Source organism: Balaenoptera acutorostrata, chromosome 19 (assembly GCF_949987535.1).
Source record: "Balaenoptera acutorostrata chromosome 19, mBalAcu1.1, whole genome shotgun sequence".
Taxonomy (NCBI): Eukaryota; Metazoa; Chordata; class Mammalia; order Artiodactyla; family Balaenopteridae; genus Balaenoptera; species Balaenoptera acutorostrata.
The window spans coordinates 55,768,280-55,785,432 of NC_080082.1; the positions used below are offsets into that span (position 1 = coordinate 55,768,280).

Sequence of the window (17,153 nt, forward strand, 5' to 3'; positions counted from 1 at the left end):
GATTGCATTGAGAAATTGATCACACAGTCCATGCTGAAGCTTGTCTTTTCACTCCATGTGTTGTCCTCAGCAGCCAAGTTCTGAATTTTTTGACTGTTCTGTTAACAATAGTGGAAATCGACAATACAATCTGCCCCTGTTGCATTTTTTGGGTCTTTCACTCATCTAAAAATCGTCTAAAACTGCATTTTAAGCCTATCATTTCCCCTCTCCCCCTTTTTTTTCCTCTGGTAGAGCGGGTACAGTTCTATTACACTGATCTGTTTCTTACAGTCTTTTAAGATTATGACTCTTCCAATATTTGTTTATCATGTTTTGTTCGTCAGTGAGATAAAGCTAAGCTCTACCGGCGTCAGAGAGCTGCTTCACACGAAGGGGATCCTGGAAGTCGTTGGCCGAGAACTCCCAAGAGTTTGGGGTTGTTTTGTTTTGTTTTAAAGCTCCAACGGTGAGGACACGGCCCTTCCTCCTCTTGGGGCTCTGGGAAGTGTATTCGGCCCCCCCCCCCCGCCGGACTCTATCCGGAAACGAGGGGCTACGGCGTGTCTCCGGGGCTTCTGGGAAGTGTAGTTCCGAGCGCTGTGTAGTCAGAGGCACTTCCGCTCCGGGAAAGCGAGGCAGCCACCATTTTTTTCGATCCGGGAGGTGAGTCGGCCCTGCACCCCCAAGACCCCTGCGAGCCTTTTCGGCCTGAGCGTGGGACTAGTCGCTACCTAGCCGGCTGTCTTAGGATGGAGAAGTCGCGGCCGCCGGCGGAGGCTGAGAGGTGGAGGGCGGAAGTGCGGCATCCTTCTGTTCTCCTCCCCCGCGTACCAAGCAGAGCTGCTACTTCTATCGGTACAATATATGGCGAGTTGTTGATTATCCGTGCGTCCTACTTTCTTCCTCTGTAAGATAGCGGGAGAGACGGTCACTACTGGGTAGGGTTGTGATTAGAATCGAGTAAGGCCATACGTGTCAACAGCTTCGAACGCTGGTGGCAGATAACGGGTTGGCTGTTGCTATTGATGCAGTTAATTTTCGCACGAGCGCCCTTTTGACTGGACGCCCCAGTGAAGGGAGAGAGCGAGGAGCGATGGCACGGCCCTTCTGTCATCCGTCGGGAGACAGCCCTTCCCGAGCTTTTCCCGAGCTTTTACTGATCTCGTTTTTTAGGAAGCACCGAGTCACCCCGCGCTAGTGCCTGGGGACGTCCCGCGGCAGTGTATCCGGCAGACGGATACAGTCGTGCTCTTCCACCACATCCTTTTCTTCGCCAGTCCTGAATTCGGAAACGGGAGGAAGGAAGGACCTCTTGGCTCCTCACAGCATAGCCCCAGGTACATACTACTGAAAGGTCTTTATTGGTCCGTCATCTGTGTTCAGTTAATCAGGTTTCCTTCACTTAGTAAATTACCACTAGGAAAAAGATCAGTTGTCTGTTGACTACACCTGAGAATGTTTAATTGCTTGTTAATATGTACGTGTGTTTTTCTACCACACGTACATGTGTTTTTAAAATAAATAAACATTTTTTAAAATATAAAATGTTTTATTTACTTTAAAATGTTTTAAAATATTTTAAAAAATTTTTATTGAAGTATAGTTGATTTACAATGTTGTGTAAATTTCTGCTGTACAGCAAAGTGACTCAGTTATATTCTTTTTCATATTTGTTTCCATTATGTTTATCACAGGATATTGAATATAGTTTCCTGTGCTCTACAGGAGGACCTTGTTGTTTATCCATCCTATATATAATAGTTTGCCTCTGTTAATCCCAAACTCCCAGTACTTCCCTCCCTCAGCCCCCTTCCCCTTGGCAACCACAAGTTTTTCTCTATGTCTGTGAGTCTTTCTGTTTCGTAGATAAGTTCATATGTGTCATGTTTTAGATTCCACATGTAAGTGATATCGTATGGTATTTGTCTTTCTGACTTTGCTTGGTATGATAATTTCTAGGTCCATCCATGTTGCTGCAAATGGCATTATTTCATTCTTTTTAATGGCTGAGTAATATTCCATTGTATATATATACCACATCTTCTTTATCCATTCATCTGTCAGTTGACATTTAGGTTGTTTCCATAAGCTTGGCTATTGTAAATAGTGCTGCTACTAACACTGGGGTGCATGTATCTTTTCGAATTATAGTTTTCTTCTGGGTATATGCCCAGGAGTGGAATTGCTGGATCATATGGCAACTCTACTTTTAGTTTTTCGAGGAACCTCCATACTGTTTTCCATAGTGGCTGCACTAAATTACATTCCCCCCAACAATGTAAGAGGGTTCCCTCTTCTCCACACCCTCTCCACCATTTATTATTTGTAGACTTTTTAATGATGGCCATTCTGACCAATGTGAGGTAGTACCTCATTGTAGTTTTGATTTGCATTTCTCTAACAATTAGCGATGATGAGCATCTTTTCACATGCCTATTGGACATCTGTATGTCTCCTTTGGAGAAATGTCTATTTGGGTCTTCCGCCTCTTTTTCGATTGGGTTGTTTGAGTTGTACGAGCTGTTCGTATATTTTGGAAATTAAGCCCTTATCAAGTCCCATCATTTGCAAATATTTTCTCCCAGTCCGTAGGTTCTTTTCATTTTGTTTATGGTTTCCCTTGCTGTGCAAAAGCTTATAAACTTGATTAGGTCCCATTTGTTTATTTTTTTCTTTTATTTCTCTTGCTTTGGGAGACTGACCTAGGAAAACATTGGTATGATTTATGTCAGAGAACGTTTTGCCTATGTTCTCTTTTAAGAGTTTTATGGTGTCTTGTCTTATATTTAAGTTTTTAATCCATTTTGAGTTTATTTTTGTGTATGGTGTGAGGGTGTGTTCTAACTTCATTGATTTATGTAAAATATTTTTAAAATATATATTTATTTTTAAATCACCATGCTTTACATTTCTTCCTTTTATTCTCTTTTATTGTCTTCAGTTCAGTTTATTCCTTTTTTTTTACCGTCAACTCATTTGAAAATTGTGTGGTCTTGTATTTTAACTTTTAAAAACGATATCTGTCTCAACAAATACTAAATTTAATCAGCATGTATTTTCATTCTGAAAAATACAGAGACTAAATACAAATACACTTGAAATTTGATGATGGCTCCCTTGTACCACCTTTTTATTTTTTTTTTTCACTGCAGGCTAGGTTATAGGTTTACTTTTTATTAAAACCACCCTCAAAATTTGTCATATCATTCTAGGTTTTTCTTTTCTTTTAACAAAGATATTACTAACATATTTACATGTTTCCTTACCATCTATTCTTTCAGGGTTCATTTAGTTGTAAATTTTCTTCTTTTTTTAATCAGCTAAAACGTCTTTCTTCCTCTCTCATATAAATAACCATTTAATTGAGCATAGAAGTCAAGATTCACGATATTTTTTCTTCATTTTGGAAACATCATTCATATATTTTAGATCTCCATTCTGCTTCCCTGTTTCTGTCAGTCTAATTTTCATTTTTATTAGGTAAATTATATTTTCTTTCTGGGAGCTTTAAGGATTTTTGTTGTTGTTTTTAGTTAATTATTTATCCTTTGCCTTCCTGAGTTTCACTATCATTTGTTTAGGAGTATATGTATTTTTATTTATACTGTTCAGAATTTCTATATGTGAACTCAGCAGTTATCTTTTGAAATAAAACCTCTCTGTAGTTGCTTCCATTCCTTTCTTACACTCCTATTAGACAAATGTTGGAGCCTCTCAATCTGTCTTCCATGTTTCTTGATTTTTATTTTGTCTGTTTTTCTTTTCTGTGTGTTTTTCTTTTATCTCCATGCACACAGGATGAAAGGCTTTTACCAATAAGCCTTTTCTGGCTTCAGTGAAATAAATTGACTCAAAATGATACTTTTTTAGAAAACTAATACAAGTGTGAATAAAATATTAACTGGGCAACAAATTATTAAATAAGGATAAATTTTAAGTCAGAATCAGGGCTTTCAGAAAATACAGGTGACTCTCATAGGAGAGCAGTCATACACAAAATCCAGATGCCTTTCGGGTCTCTTTTGTTGTTATTGTTAGAAAAGACATTTGGAAATACAGTTTATGATGCAAAGGATCATCTGCTTTTTTGCAGCTGCAAGAAAAAGGGACTCCTGTATTTTTAGAACTTTCCATCTACTCCTTGAATCCTTGGAACAACTCTATGAGGTGGGTATGGTTTACGAGGAGTGGCCAGGTTCATATCCTATCCTCATTGTGCAGATGACTGAAGAGAGGCACAGAGAGGTTTTTTGTAATACCCCTACATTACACGGATGCATAGTATCTTTTCCAGGATTTAAACCTAGGGCTTTGACTCCAGAACTCTTTTTTTAAAACCCACATTGTTGTTACGTTGCCTTTCATTTCCTGCCACCCCCAGGATCAGAAATCTTTTTTTTTTCTTTAGGTTTTATTTTCATTCTTCTTTTTTTTTTTTTTTAATTGAAGTATAGGTAATTTACAATGTTGTGTTAGTTTCAAGTGTAAAGTGATTCAGTTTTTTATATATATATATTCTTTTTCAGATTCTTTTTTTATCATAGGTTATTATAAAGTACTGGGTATAGTTCCCTGTGCTATACAGTAGGTCCTTGTTGTTTATCTTTTTATGTATAGTAGTGCCTATATGTTAATCTGAAACTCCAAATTTATTCCCCCTTCCTCCCCCCTCCCTTTTCCCCACCCGCTATCCCCTTTGATAACCATGTTTGTTTTCTGTGTCTGTGAGTCTATTTCTGTTTTGTAAATAAGTTCATTTGTATCATTTTTTTTAGATTCCACATATAAGTGATTTTATATGATATTTGTCCTTGTCTGGCTTACTTCACTTAGTATGATAATCTCTAAGTCCATCCATGTTGCTGAAAATGGCATTATTTCATTCTTTTTAATAGCTGAGTAATATTCCATTCCATACCACAACTTTATTCATTCATCTGTCGATGGACATTTAAGTTGCTTCCATGTCTTAGCTGTTGTAAATAGTGCTATGAACATTGGGGTGCATGTATCATTTTTAAAAAAATTTTTATTGGAGTATAGTTGCTTTACAATGTTGTTAGTTTCTGCTGTACAGCAAAGTGAATCAGCCATACGTATACATATATCCCTTCTTTTTTAGATTTCCTTCCCATTTAGGTCACCACAGGTCATTGAGTAGAGTTTCCTGTGCTGTACAGTAGGTTCTCATTAGTTATCTCTTTTATACATAATAGTGTATATGTGTCAATCCGAATCTCCCAATTCATCCCACCCCCACTTCCCCCCTTGGTATCCATAAGTTTGTTCTCAACATGTGTCTCTATTTCTGCTTTGCAAATAAGTTCATCTGTACTATTTTTCTAGATTTCACATAGAAGCGATACTATACAATATTTGTTTTTCTCTTTCTGATTTACTTCACTCTGTATGATAGTCTAGATTTATCCACATCTCTGCAAATGGCACTATTTCATTCCTTTTTATGGCAGAGTAATATTCCATTGTATACATGTACCACATCTTCTTTATCCATTCCTATGTTGATGGACACTTTTTTAAAAAATATTTATTTATTTATTTATTTGCTTGCATGGGGTCTTAGTTGCAGCAGGCGGGCTCCTTAGTTGCGGCTTGCTGGCTCCTTAGTTGCAGCACACGGGCTCCTTAGTTGTGGCTCACCGGCACCTTAGTTGCAGCACATGGGCTCCTTAGTTGTGGCATGCGAACTCTTAGTTGCAGCATGCGTGTGGGATCTAGTTCCCTGACCAGGGATCGAACCTGAGCCCCCTGCATTAGGAGCACGGAGTCTTATCCACTGTGCCACTAGTGAAGTCCCATGTTTTATGTAATTTTTATTGGGCCGTTTTTTCTTATTACAAAAATAACTTATGCGCATTGTGCGTCTGTCTTTTTGAATTAGAGTTTTCTCTGGATATATGCCCAGGAGGAAGATTGCTGGATCCTATGGTAGCTCTATTTTTAGTTTTTTAAGGAACTTCCATACTGTTGTCCATAGTGGCTGTACCAGTTTACATTGGCACCAACAGTGGAGGAGGGTTCCCTTTTCTCCACACTCTCTCCAGCATTTATTATTTGTAGATTTTAATGGTGGCCATCCTGACTGATGTGAGGTGATACCTCATTGTAGTTTTGATTTGCATTTTTCTAATAATTAGCAATGTTGAGCATCTCTTCATGTGCCTTTTGGCCATCTGTATGTCTTCTTTGGAGATGCCTATTTAGGTCTTCTGCCCATTTTTTGATTGGGTTGTTTGCTTTTTTGATATTAAGCTGCATGAGCTGTTTGTATATTTTGGAAATTAATCCCTTGTCAGTAGCATAATTTGCAAATATTTTCTCCCAGTCCATAGATTGTCTTTCCATTTTGTTTACGGTAGGATCAGAAGTCTTTATGGTAGGGAGACTGTGTTTGGTTGTGCCGGTTGTTCACTGTCCAGTGGCCGCTGGCTGACGGTCCTGCTAGTAGCTGCAGTCTCCTCCAAGCTCTGCTTACCAAGCTGTATGTGAGCACCTCTGCCTGGGAGTATGAGTGCTCATGTGGAATTTCTGCAAAGATCCACATGGGCTCCTGACAGCCCTGGCCTGCATCTCATGGCTTCTTTGTCCTTCCCCAATTATGCCTTCTCAGGACTCTGACCTTCCCCAGAAGGAGCGGGAGAAAATGACCGAGTTTCAGGTAAGTAAGGCATTGCTTTCTGTCTCCTAAGGGATTTTATTTCTCAAAGATTGGACACATCTTTTTTCTCTTCCTCAGAAAGGTTAATGAACACGACACACCTTGAGTGCATGTTGTGTGCCAGACTGTGTGTTTTGTTTGGTTTATTTTATCATCTTTATTATTTCACAAAGCAATCTTTGAAAAATTGTGGAAATCTGAAATAGAGAAAAATAATTAACCCTACTACCCTGTTTACAAACTACTTCTTTTCGCTTTCTCATATTCCTTTTCCCTCAAGCATTCACAGCTATATATTTGCAATATTTGAATTGATGGGATATACTTATAAACATTGCGTAAAGGTTTAATATCTCTAATTCTTATTAAAATTAGTAAAATAAAGTAAGACCCAACTGGAATATGAGTAAAAGAAAGAATAGGAGCGTCACAATAATGGAAAGTAAATTTATGAAGAAAATAATTTAATAACTAAATGTGTACAAACGTTAATAAAAGCTTTCTATTTATTTATTTCACTTAGATTGTGGAAGATTTTCTTTTTTTATTAAAAAAGGAATTATGTCTTAATTTGGCCAGTCTAGAGATTCAGGAACATTTGTACTCCCTCATATGAAAGGTGAATTGGGAAAACCTTTTGAGAGGGAAATCTGCCATTATGCTTTCAAAAATTTTAAAGTGCAGTTGCTACTTCTTGGTTGAGATCTCTGTAAAAGGATCTTTACAGCAGATGATGGTAAGTAAAAATCTGTAACTAATTGTGCTTTATTTGGATTGATTAAAGCTACATCATCAGTTCTAAGGAATACTATACTATGCAGTCACAAAATGGAATGAAAGAGATTTTAATGATACTGCTTGCTCAAATTTATTGAGCACTTCTTATGTGCCAGGCGCCATTGTAAGTGCTTTGCATATGTTCACTCGTCTAATCCTTTCAAACACCTTGTGATTTAGACACCATTATAGAGAAGAGGAAATTGAGATAGTGAGAGGTAAAGGAATTTGCCCAGGGTCCTGTCATTAAAACCTTGAAATTTGAACTCACCCTGTGCCTTCACCAGCTGTGCATGTGGCAGCAGGTGGACACGGCTTGTGCCTCGAAAGCACAGATGGGGAGCTGTGTACCTGTCCTGGAGGGTTGCTCAAGGCCTGTGAACTTTGCGAATATTAAAAGCAGAGATAGAGTGGGACAGCAGGGAGGTGACATCACTGTCACTGAGAGGGGCAAGTGTTGGGACTGAAAACTGCCTGGAGTGCCTCCAAATCGGTAACCATTTTTTGGGTTAATCTTCTTTATCCTTCTTGATGCTGCCCTTCTTCCAGTGGAGGTTGTGAGATTGAGGTGACATGTGTTTGATGTCGTAGGAGGCGGTGACCTTCAAGGACGTGGCCGTGACCTTCACCGAGGAGGAGCTGGGGCTGCTGGACTCCGCCCAGAGGAAGCTGTACCAGGATGTGATGGTGGAGAACTTCCGGAACCTGGTCTCAGTGGGTGAGGACGGGCACTCTCTGACCCTGAACCTCAACTCTCTTGAGAGTGTCTGGTCCTCAGTTGTTCAAAGCTTTGGACCTTGTGAAGTGGTTCCCTGACCTTGAAGACACAAGTTTTTCCAATCCATAGGTTTTTCTGGTCCCTCTCTGCTCAGGCAAAATTCCGTCTGGGGTGATTTTGCCTCCTTGGGGACATTTGGCAATGTCTGGAGACAGTTTTGATTGTCACAGCTGAGGGAGGGGTGCTACTGGCATCTAGTGGCTAGCGGTGCTGTTAAACGTCCTACGATGCACAGGACCACCTCCCCCCACCACACAGAATTAGCCAGTCCAGAATATCAGTAGTGCCTCAGCTGAGAAACCCTGTTTTAGATGAACTATAAACGGGCAGCTTAGCTTCTATACTTTGTCTTTCGGATACTTTGGTGGATCATGGAGTCAACTTAGTTCATTGTACTGGCATTATTATTATTTTTTTTCAGTGAAATAGAATAAAATGGAATAAGAATAGAAACTGTCAGAGTTCCTTATCAAGACCCCCTCACATTGTAGCAAAACGTGTGACTGTTTGCAGTAAGTGGTATGAGGGTGTAAGAAATATGATAAAAACAGACATTGGCTAAATCTAATTTTATCTATATACAGACATGAACTAGTTTGTGACCTCAATTTGTTTTTCTTTTTTTGATTGAAGTATAGTTGGTTTACAATGTTGTGTTAGTTTCAGGTGTACAGCAAAATGATTCAATTATATATATATTCTTTTTCAGATTCTTTTCCCTTATCGGTTGTTACAGAATATTGAGTATAGTTCCCTGAATTTATTTCTTATTACAGTTTGTGATCACTTGAGGGTTATAGAACTTGGACAAAGGTCTATTTTAGCTGTGTGTTCATCTTAAATATATATATCTGCCTTTTCATAGGACATCTTCCCTTCAAGCCAGATGTGATGTCCCAGTTGGAGACAGAAGAAAAGCTTTGGATGATGGAGAGAGAAACCCAAAGAAATGGGCATTCCAGTGAGAACCGCAAAGCTGTTATTTCAGGTACCAGCTAATCTGCTTCTCTCCATGTCTGTAACGACCGCTCTTGTCCCTGTGCTGTCATCTCTTGCCTGGACTGTGACAGCTTCCTCCAAACTGGTCTCCATGCTTCTGCCCTTGCACTCCTGTAACCTTTTCTCCACGTGGAAGCCAGACTGGTTCTTTAGAAAGCAAGTAAGATCATACTTTTCCTCTGTCCAAAACCCTCCCAAGGCCTCCCCTTTCACTCTGAGTCCTTGCAGTGGACTGCAGGGCCCTAACTAATCTGGCCTCCTCACCGAGTTCCTCTTTGATCACCCATCCTTTTACCCTTTCTTAGATCATTCATGCCATCCTGGCCCCTTTGGAATGTTCTCTTCTGTTTCCCAACCTTCGACTAGCTCTCTGCCTCAGTGTAGAGGCCCCCAGCCACTCCCTTACTCACTCAGGTCTTTGCTCAAATTTCGTCTCATCAGACAGACCTTGTGTGTCTGCCCCATTTACAGTGCCATCCTCTCTCCATTCTCCGTGCCCTCACCCTGCCTTATTTTGTGTCCCAGCACTGAAAACCTCCTGACCTCGTCACTTGTCTTTACTTGTTCATCATCTGTCTCCCCTTGAAAGTAGGAATTTGGGCAATTGTATTTCCCGTCTCTACCCAAAGCCTCCGATGAGCCTTCTGCATAGTAGATGCTCAGTACGTAATTGTTGAATGAAGATATTACTTTAAAAATTACTGTTATTTTGAGTAAAAGTGAGGAAGCTCTCCTCACAGCTCCTCCTGACCTATGACCCCAGCCTTCTTCATCTGTGAAGACCACCTCATCCTCTGGATCCCCAGCCATTGCTTCACTTTTCTCCCCAGCCTTTCAAGGCCCTCTGTTCTCCTGCCTTCGCTCAGATCCTCACTGTTTACTTCACTTTTTGACCTCCTCTTCCTTTCTCTCCCCTTCCTTCCCTTCTCTTTAATTTGCATATTCCTCAGTCCTACCCATTTAAAAACATCAGATATTCCTAGGGAATGTAAATGTATATACTCTCCCTCTGCCTGAAAAACGAAGGAGAGAAGCTTATCTGCAAACATGATAGATTAGGCCCTGAATTCTGAGAGTGGTTAATGGATATAACCATCTGCTTTTGTCCATCTCCCTTCTCATGTCTACATGTTGCTTCACGTTTGATGCATTCAGGAATATTACTGGAAAGGGTCTCATTCTCTTTTTCTTTTTCTTTTTTGAAATTGAAGTGTAGATGATTTACAATGTTGTGTTAGTTTCACTGGGGTTCATTTTTATATGCAAACTGAACCTCAGGAATCATGATCCTACATATTGTTACACTTCAGTTTTGTGTCATAGACCAAGTCTCTTTTAACAAATCTGGTAGCATTTTCTGTCACCCTTTCTCAAAGGTTTTTTTGACCTCTTCAGCATCCGCATGTTTCAGGATTTTGCAACCATGCTCCATGTACAAATACTACCTAAAATGTTCTTTATAGGTCACTGCAGTGCAAAATAAAGGGCTTGTTTTTGTAGGGGTTCTTTTTTTTTTTTTTAATGTATTTATTTATTTTTGGCTGCATTGGGTCTTCGTTGCTGCGCATGGGCTTTCTCTAGTTGCGGCGAGCGGGGGCTACTCTTTGTTGCAGCGTGCGGGCTTCTCATCGCCGTAGCTTTTCCTGTTACGGAGCACAGGCTATAGGCGCACGGCCTTCAGTAGTTGTGGCACGTGGGCTCAGTAGTTGTGGCTCACAGGCTCTAGAGCGCAGGCTCAGTAGTTGTGGCACACAGGCTTAGTTGCTCCACGGCATGTGGTATCTTCCCAGACCAGGGCTCAAATCCATGTCCCCTGCATTGGCAGGTGGATTCTTAACCACTGCGCCACCAGGGAAGTCCCCCGTCTCCTTTTTATACGGACCCTTGTGACTGATTTGGGCTCATCTCAAGATCCTTAATTTAATCAAATCTGAAGTCCCTTTTGCTGTGTACATTAACATGTTCGCAGGTTCCAGGGATTAGGGCATGGACAGCTTTAGGATGTTCAGTTAGCCTACCATGCCCTGAAATGTGCACATACCTGTTGGGACTTGTTCAGTTTATATTATTTGAATGTAGCTTTCTATTTAAGCAAATTAATCATTCAGGACTTGGTACCCACTTTAAACATTTTAAGCCAGTGGCTTCCATACGTTTTTAACTATGACCCTCAATAAGAAATATTTTACATCCCGACCAAGTATAAATGTAACATATGTGCATATTTATGTGTATGTCTACAGCTGAAACAAGCATTTTATATAGTGGTACCCTTACTGCTTGTGATATGCTTTTCATGTTATTTTTTTTCCACATAATTTCTTTTATTTTTATTTATTGTTTTAAATTTAATTTTTATTTTATATTGGATATAGTTGATTCATAATGTTGTGTTAGTTTCATGTGTACAGCAAAGTGGTTCAGTTATACATATACACTTATCCATTCTTTTTCAGATTCTTTTCCCATATAGGTTATTACAGAATATTGAGGGTTTTTCCCCCCCTCTTGGCTGCACCACGCAGCTTGTGGGATCTTAGTTCCCCAACTAAGGATCCAACCCGGCCCTGGCAGTGAAAGCACTGAGTCCTTATCACTGGAGTGCCAATTCCACTTCTTTTTCTTTGAAATGTCACAATGTATGGAATGGATTTCACAGTTCACGAGTATATGCCAGCAATTTGAGAAATTCTGTTACAGTGGGGATGAAGCAATGAAGTAATCAAAGTGCTTGTTTTCCTCATGATTGTTACATCCTAGTTCGTCTAAATGGGCAGGAAAAAATTAGGAAATATGTAGTAAATCAAATAATAAGCGCCATGGGGGAAAAGAAAGCAGAGTAAGGCAGATGGGAAGAGTGGAAGGTGTGTTGGGGTGGGAGGAATTATTTTATACTGGGTGATAGGAAGGCCTCACCCAGTTGAGTGACATTTGAGCAGAGAGACCCGAAGGGAATAAGAGAAAAAGCAAGGTTCGCAGCTTCCTGGGCAAAAGCTTTCCAAGCTGAACATAACTCTCCCTCTCCTCCGTTCAGGGTTGCCTTTGAGAATCTGCTCTCTTTCTCCTCCTCCCAAGTTCTTTCTCAGCTGTCCAAGGTTAGTTTTCCCTTTCCCCCTTATTTTTACAGAGACCAGAATCACTCTCAGGCTTAGAACAATGAATGTTATTATCCCAACCGCTTCCCAAATTTACTCTTAGAAGATCATTTCTACCAGGGCCTAAAATACTGTTTAATGCCTACAGTCTGTGCTTTCCTAACCTAATTCAGTAGAAGCCCACTTGTCATAAGCCTGCTAAGGAACAGGTGATTAGGCTTTCAATTGACATTGCTGTAGGTTGGAAGGTGCGTGGTCTTTGTTGCCCTGCAGCCATCCGATTCCAAACCTACAGGTCTTAAACTGTTAGACCTGTGGTTCTAAATGGGTCACATTTACAGAAGAGTCTCTTGACCCTGTTCTTCGCTTCCACTTACACGAAAAAGCATAACAAAAGGATAAGTGGTGTGGTACAGACATGACCCTTTCCCTGTTTTTTTAAGGCCTTATCCCTGAGTGTGAAATCCCGATGTTTCTGAACAAAGCATTTACTTGTCCTCACCTCTGAATATCGCTTTTTCTTTTAGGCAGCAAGAATCCCGATGAGGTGGAGACTCTTGGAAAAGTCGCATTAAAATACCTTTCATGTGAAGAGCCGTCTTGTTGGCAAATCTGGAAACAGGTCGCAAGTGATTCAACGTGCTGTCTTCAGAGGAGGACTTCCCATTTCCTACAAGGTGATTCTCTTCAGGTTTCTGAAAATGAGAACCATATGATGAACCACAAAGGCGATAGTTCCAGTTACCTTGAAAATCAAGAGTTTTTGATTTTGAGAACCCAGGATTCCTGTGGGAATACGTATGTGCGTGAGTCAGGGAATCAGAGTAGAGGTAAGCAAACGAATGGGAAAAACAACCCACGTATATGTGAAGCCTTCATGAAGAAATCACCCCTGAGTGATCCTGTTAAAACTGACACAGAACAGAAACCCTGCAAAGGAGAGACACTGTATCCCTGTAGAGAGTGTGGGAAAAGCTTCAGTGATAGCGAAGTGCTCCCAGTTCATCCGAGGGTTCTCCTGGGAGAGAAATGCTCCCATCTGCAAAGTCATCAAAGAATTCACCCGCGAGGGAAAGTCGATAAATGTCGTGAATCCGGCGATGGTTTCAGTAGGAACTCCTTTCATCCCCGTCAATCTAATCACACGGGAGAGAAGTCCTATAGGTGCGACAGTTGTGGCAAGGGATTCAGTAGCAGCACAGGCCTTATCATCCACTACAGGACACACACAGGGGAGAAGCCTTACAAATGCGAGGAGTGCGGTAAATGCTTTAGCCAAAGTTCAAATTTTCAGTGCCATCAGAGAGTCCATACCGAAGAGAAACCATACAAGTGCAACGAGTGCGGGAAGGGATTCGGCTGGAGCGTTAACCTTCGTGTTCACCAGAGGGTCCACAGGGGTGAGAAACCCTATAAGTGTGAGGAGTGTGGGAAGGGCTTCACGCAGGCCGCGCATTATCACATACATCAGAGGGTCCACACCGGGGAGAAACCCTACAAATGCGATGTCTGCGGCAAGGGGTTCAGTCACAATTCCCCTTTGATATGCCACCGGAGGGTCCACACCGGAGAGAAACCGTACAGATGTGAGGCGTGCGGGAAGGGCTTCACCCGTAACACAGATCTTCACATCCACTTCCGTGTCCACACAGGAGAGAAACCCTACAAATGCAAGGAGTGTGGGAAGGGCTTCAGTCAGGCTTCCAATCTGCAAGTCCACCAGAACGTCCACACCGGGGAGAAACGATTCAAATGCGAGACGTGTGGGAAGGGCTTCAGTCAGTCATCAAAGCTTCAGACCCACCAGAGAGTCCACACAGGGGAAAAGCCCTACAGATGCGACATGTGCGGTAAGGACTTCAGTTACAGTTCAAATCTTAAACTGCACCAAGTCATTCACACTGGAGAAAAACCATATAAATGTGAGGAGTGCGGGAAGGGCTTCAGTTGGAGATCAAACCTTCATGCTCATCAGAGAGTCCACTCAGGAGAGAAACCCTACAAATGTGAGGCATGTGATAAGAGCTTCAGTCAGGCCATAGATTTCCGGGTCCATCAGAGAGTCCACACGGGCGAGAAACCCTACAAGTGTGGTGTCTGTGGGAAGGGCTTCAGCCAGTCCTCTGGTCTTCAGTCCCATCAGAGGGTCCACACTGGGGAGAAGCCCTACAGATGCGACGTGTGTGGAAAGGGCTTTCGTTACAGTTCACAGTTTATATACCACCAGAGGGGCCACACTGGTGAAAAGCCTTACAAATGTGAGGAGTGTGGGAAAGCCTTCGGGCGGAGCCTGAATCTTCGCCATCACCAGAGGGTCCACACAGGAGAGAAACCCCACAAGTGTGAGGAGTGTGGGAAGGCCTTCAGTCTCCCCTCCAATCTTAGAGTCCATCTGAGTGTTCACACTCGGGAGAAACTGTTTAAATGTGAGGAGTGTGGGAAGGGCTTCAGTCAGAGTTCTCGGCTTCAAGCCCACCAGAGGGTCCACACAGGAGAAAAACCGTACAAGTGTGACATATGTGGTAAGGACTTCAGTCACCATTCACGGCTTACATACCATCAGAAAGTCCACACTGGCAAGAGTCTTTAAAAGTGAGAGGTCTGGGGGCTTCCCTGGTGGCACAGTGGTTGAGAGTCTGCCTGCCAATGCAGGAGACACGGGTTCGAGCCCTGGTCTGGGAAGATCCCACATGCCGCGGAGCAACTGGGCCCGTGAGCCACAATCACTGAGCCTGCGCGTCTGGAGCCTGTGCTCCGCAACAAGAGAGGCCGCGACAGGGAGAGGCCCGCGCACCGCGATGAAGAGTGGCCCCCGCTTGCCACAACTAGAGAAAGCCCTCGCACAGAAATGAAGACCCAACACAGCTATAAATAAATAAGTAAAATAAAAAAAATTTTTTTAAAGAATCAGAGCCTCTGTCCAAAGTGGCCCTGAATGATTAAAAAAAAAAAAAAAAAAGTGAGAGGTCTGTTAATGACTTCAGTCAGGATGCACGTCTTCAAGGTTTTGGAGAGTCAATGCTGCTGATAAACTCTATGAAGTATTGAGAGTGGAAAGGGATTCCTTCAGATGGAATCTTCTCAGCAAATCCATTAAAATGGTGACATAGAACCATACATAGTAACGGGAGAAATAGGTTGTAACCCTCTTGGTAAGATCCACTTGATATAAATGATCTCTCAAAGTGAATATATGCCTAAAGACAGTGTGTGAAAAGGATATTTGCTGTATACTAACTAGTTTTTTTTGAGGGGGGATGTCAAGGAGGGCTTTGGGGTTATTTTTCCATCAACTTCCATTTTATACTTGTTTACAGTGACCGTTACTTTTACTAAAGCTGTAAAACTATGAAAAATGAAATGAATAAAATTACTAAAAATTTCCTGTAGCCAAGAATTTGTAATATGATTGCTTTATTTCGTATGATATATTGGATTAAAATTAAGGAATAGATCCCCAGAGATGAACCTTTGATCTTCAGAAGTAAATACGTATCTGCCACAGATGTATATAAAGGAATGTTCATTGCATTATTGTTTATAATAGCAAACAGAGAAATAATCAGTTGGGTTACCAAAGTATTTTATGATTTACTTATCCAGTGCAAATTGTTGCTATGGATGTTGGAAGATGTCCAGAATACATTAACCTGGAAAAACACAAAGCATGGGATTTTTGTGTGATCTCATTAAAAAAGAAAAAAAAAAAAAGTATTTATTTTCACTTATCTCTAAATGATGGGATTTTGCTTGACATAAATTTTTACATTTCTTTAAACTTCTTGTTTTGAAATAATTTAAAACTTTCCAAATATTGTAAAAATTATATAAAATCTCTCATGTACCCTGTACTCAGATTCACCAGTTAACATGTTTGAGTCATTATTCTCTTAATGTATGTGAACGTGTATATATGCACACACATACTGACATATGCTTTTTTTTTGACCATGAGTATGTTCCAGACCTCTTAGCCTTTGCATCTGAATACTTAAGTAATACTGTAAGAACAAGGGTATTTACTTACATATCTACAGCACAAGTATAGCATTCAGGAAAATTGAATATTGATACATAACGTCTAACCTCCAGACCTTATTCAAATTTTAGCAGTTCTCTCTCTCTCTCTCCCTCTCCCCCTCCTCCCTCCCTCTCTCTTTCCTATTCCTTTATTTTTTTGGTAGGTGACAGAATTAAAATCAACTTATCAACAAATCTTCAAAGAAAGGTCTATATTTGCCTTCCACATAATTTGATTATTCACCATATGACTATCCAGTTGTTCCTATACCAGTTACTGAACATTTCCCTTATTCCCTACTACTTTGCAGTGCCACTTTTGAAGAAAATCAGTAATCTATATATGATTAGATGGATGTCTTGACTCTCAATTCCCTTTGATTGGTCTACTTTTCAATAATTTTACCAATACCACACTGCTTCAGTTACCATAGCTTTGCAACGAGTCTTGATATTTGATAGAAAACATTTTCTCATCTTGCTCTCTTTTTAGGTGTCTTGGCAGCTTCCAGTTAGGGTAATAGGAGATACAAACAGAACCACCCATGAAGTATGCTTTCCAAAAAAAAAATAAACCTGAATCAAATTGAACCTCTAATTCTAACCACCGGTACACAGGAAATACATATGGAGAAATATTTGTGACAACATGAATAAAACTGTAGGGCATATGCTAAATGAAATAAGAAAAATAATGCATGGTATCAGTTATATGTGGAATCTAAGGGGAAAAAAAGGTCAAACTTAGAAACATTTAGTGTGATGGTGGTGGTTGCCTGGGGAATGGGGAGAGGTTGGTTATAAAAAGGGTACAAACTTTCAG

At 40.8% G+C, this 17,153-nt stretch overlaps 1 protein-coding gene across 4 annotated transcripts; it reads left to right on the plus strand.

Moving 5' to 3' along the window:
• The first annotated feature begins 326 nt into the window (after positions 1–326).
• ZNF227 (zinc finger protein 227) lies at positions 327–15,966 on the plus strand. Of its 4 annotated transcripts, none has more exons than XM_028163042.2 (7): positions 327–837; positions 1,156–1,319; positions 4,076–4,149; positions 6,614–6,661; positions 8,030–8,156; positions 9,082–9,204; positions 12,838–15,966. In XM_028163042.2, the coding sequence occupies exons 4-7, from the start codon at positions 6,647–6,649 to the stop codon at positions 14,898–14,900; spliced, it is 2,328 nt and encodes a 775-aa protein (XP_028018843.1). In that variant the 5' UTR covers positions 327–837; positions 1,156–1,319; positions 4,076–4,149; positions 6,614–6,646; the 3' UTR covers positions 14,901–15,966. The 4 variants fall into 4 exon arrangements, with proteins under 4 accessions (XP_028018843.1, XP_057390568.1, XP_057390569.1 ...); XM_057534585.1 differs by having other exon boundaries at positions 607–645; XM_057534586.1 differs by lacking the exons at positions 327–837; positions 1,156–1,319; positions 4,076–4,149 and having other exon boundaries at positions 6,602–6,661; positions 12,838–12,987; positions 13,963–15,966.
• Positions 15,967–17,153: the final 1,187 nt, after the last annotated feature.

What these genes read in the sequence shown, in the direction of transcription:
- ZNF227 (XM_028163041.2), top strand. Translation starts at nt 6,602, where the DNA reads ATGCCTTCTCAGGACTCTGACCTTCCCCAGAAGGAGCGGGAGAAAATG. An exon ending in CCGGAACCTGGTCTCAGTGG is followed by an intron (nt 8,157 to 9,081) that starts GTGAGGACGGGC and finishes GCCTTTTCATAG; the next exon opens with GACATCTTCCCTTCAAGCCA. An exon ending in CCGCAAAGCTGTTATTTCAG is followed by an intron (nt 9,205 to 12,837) that starts GTACCAGCTAAT and finishes TTTTTCTTTTAG; the next exon opens with GCAGCAAGAATCCCGATGAG.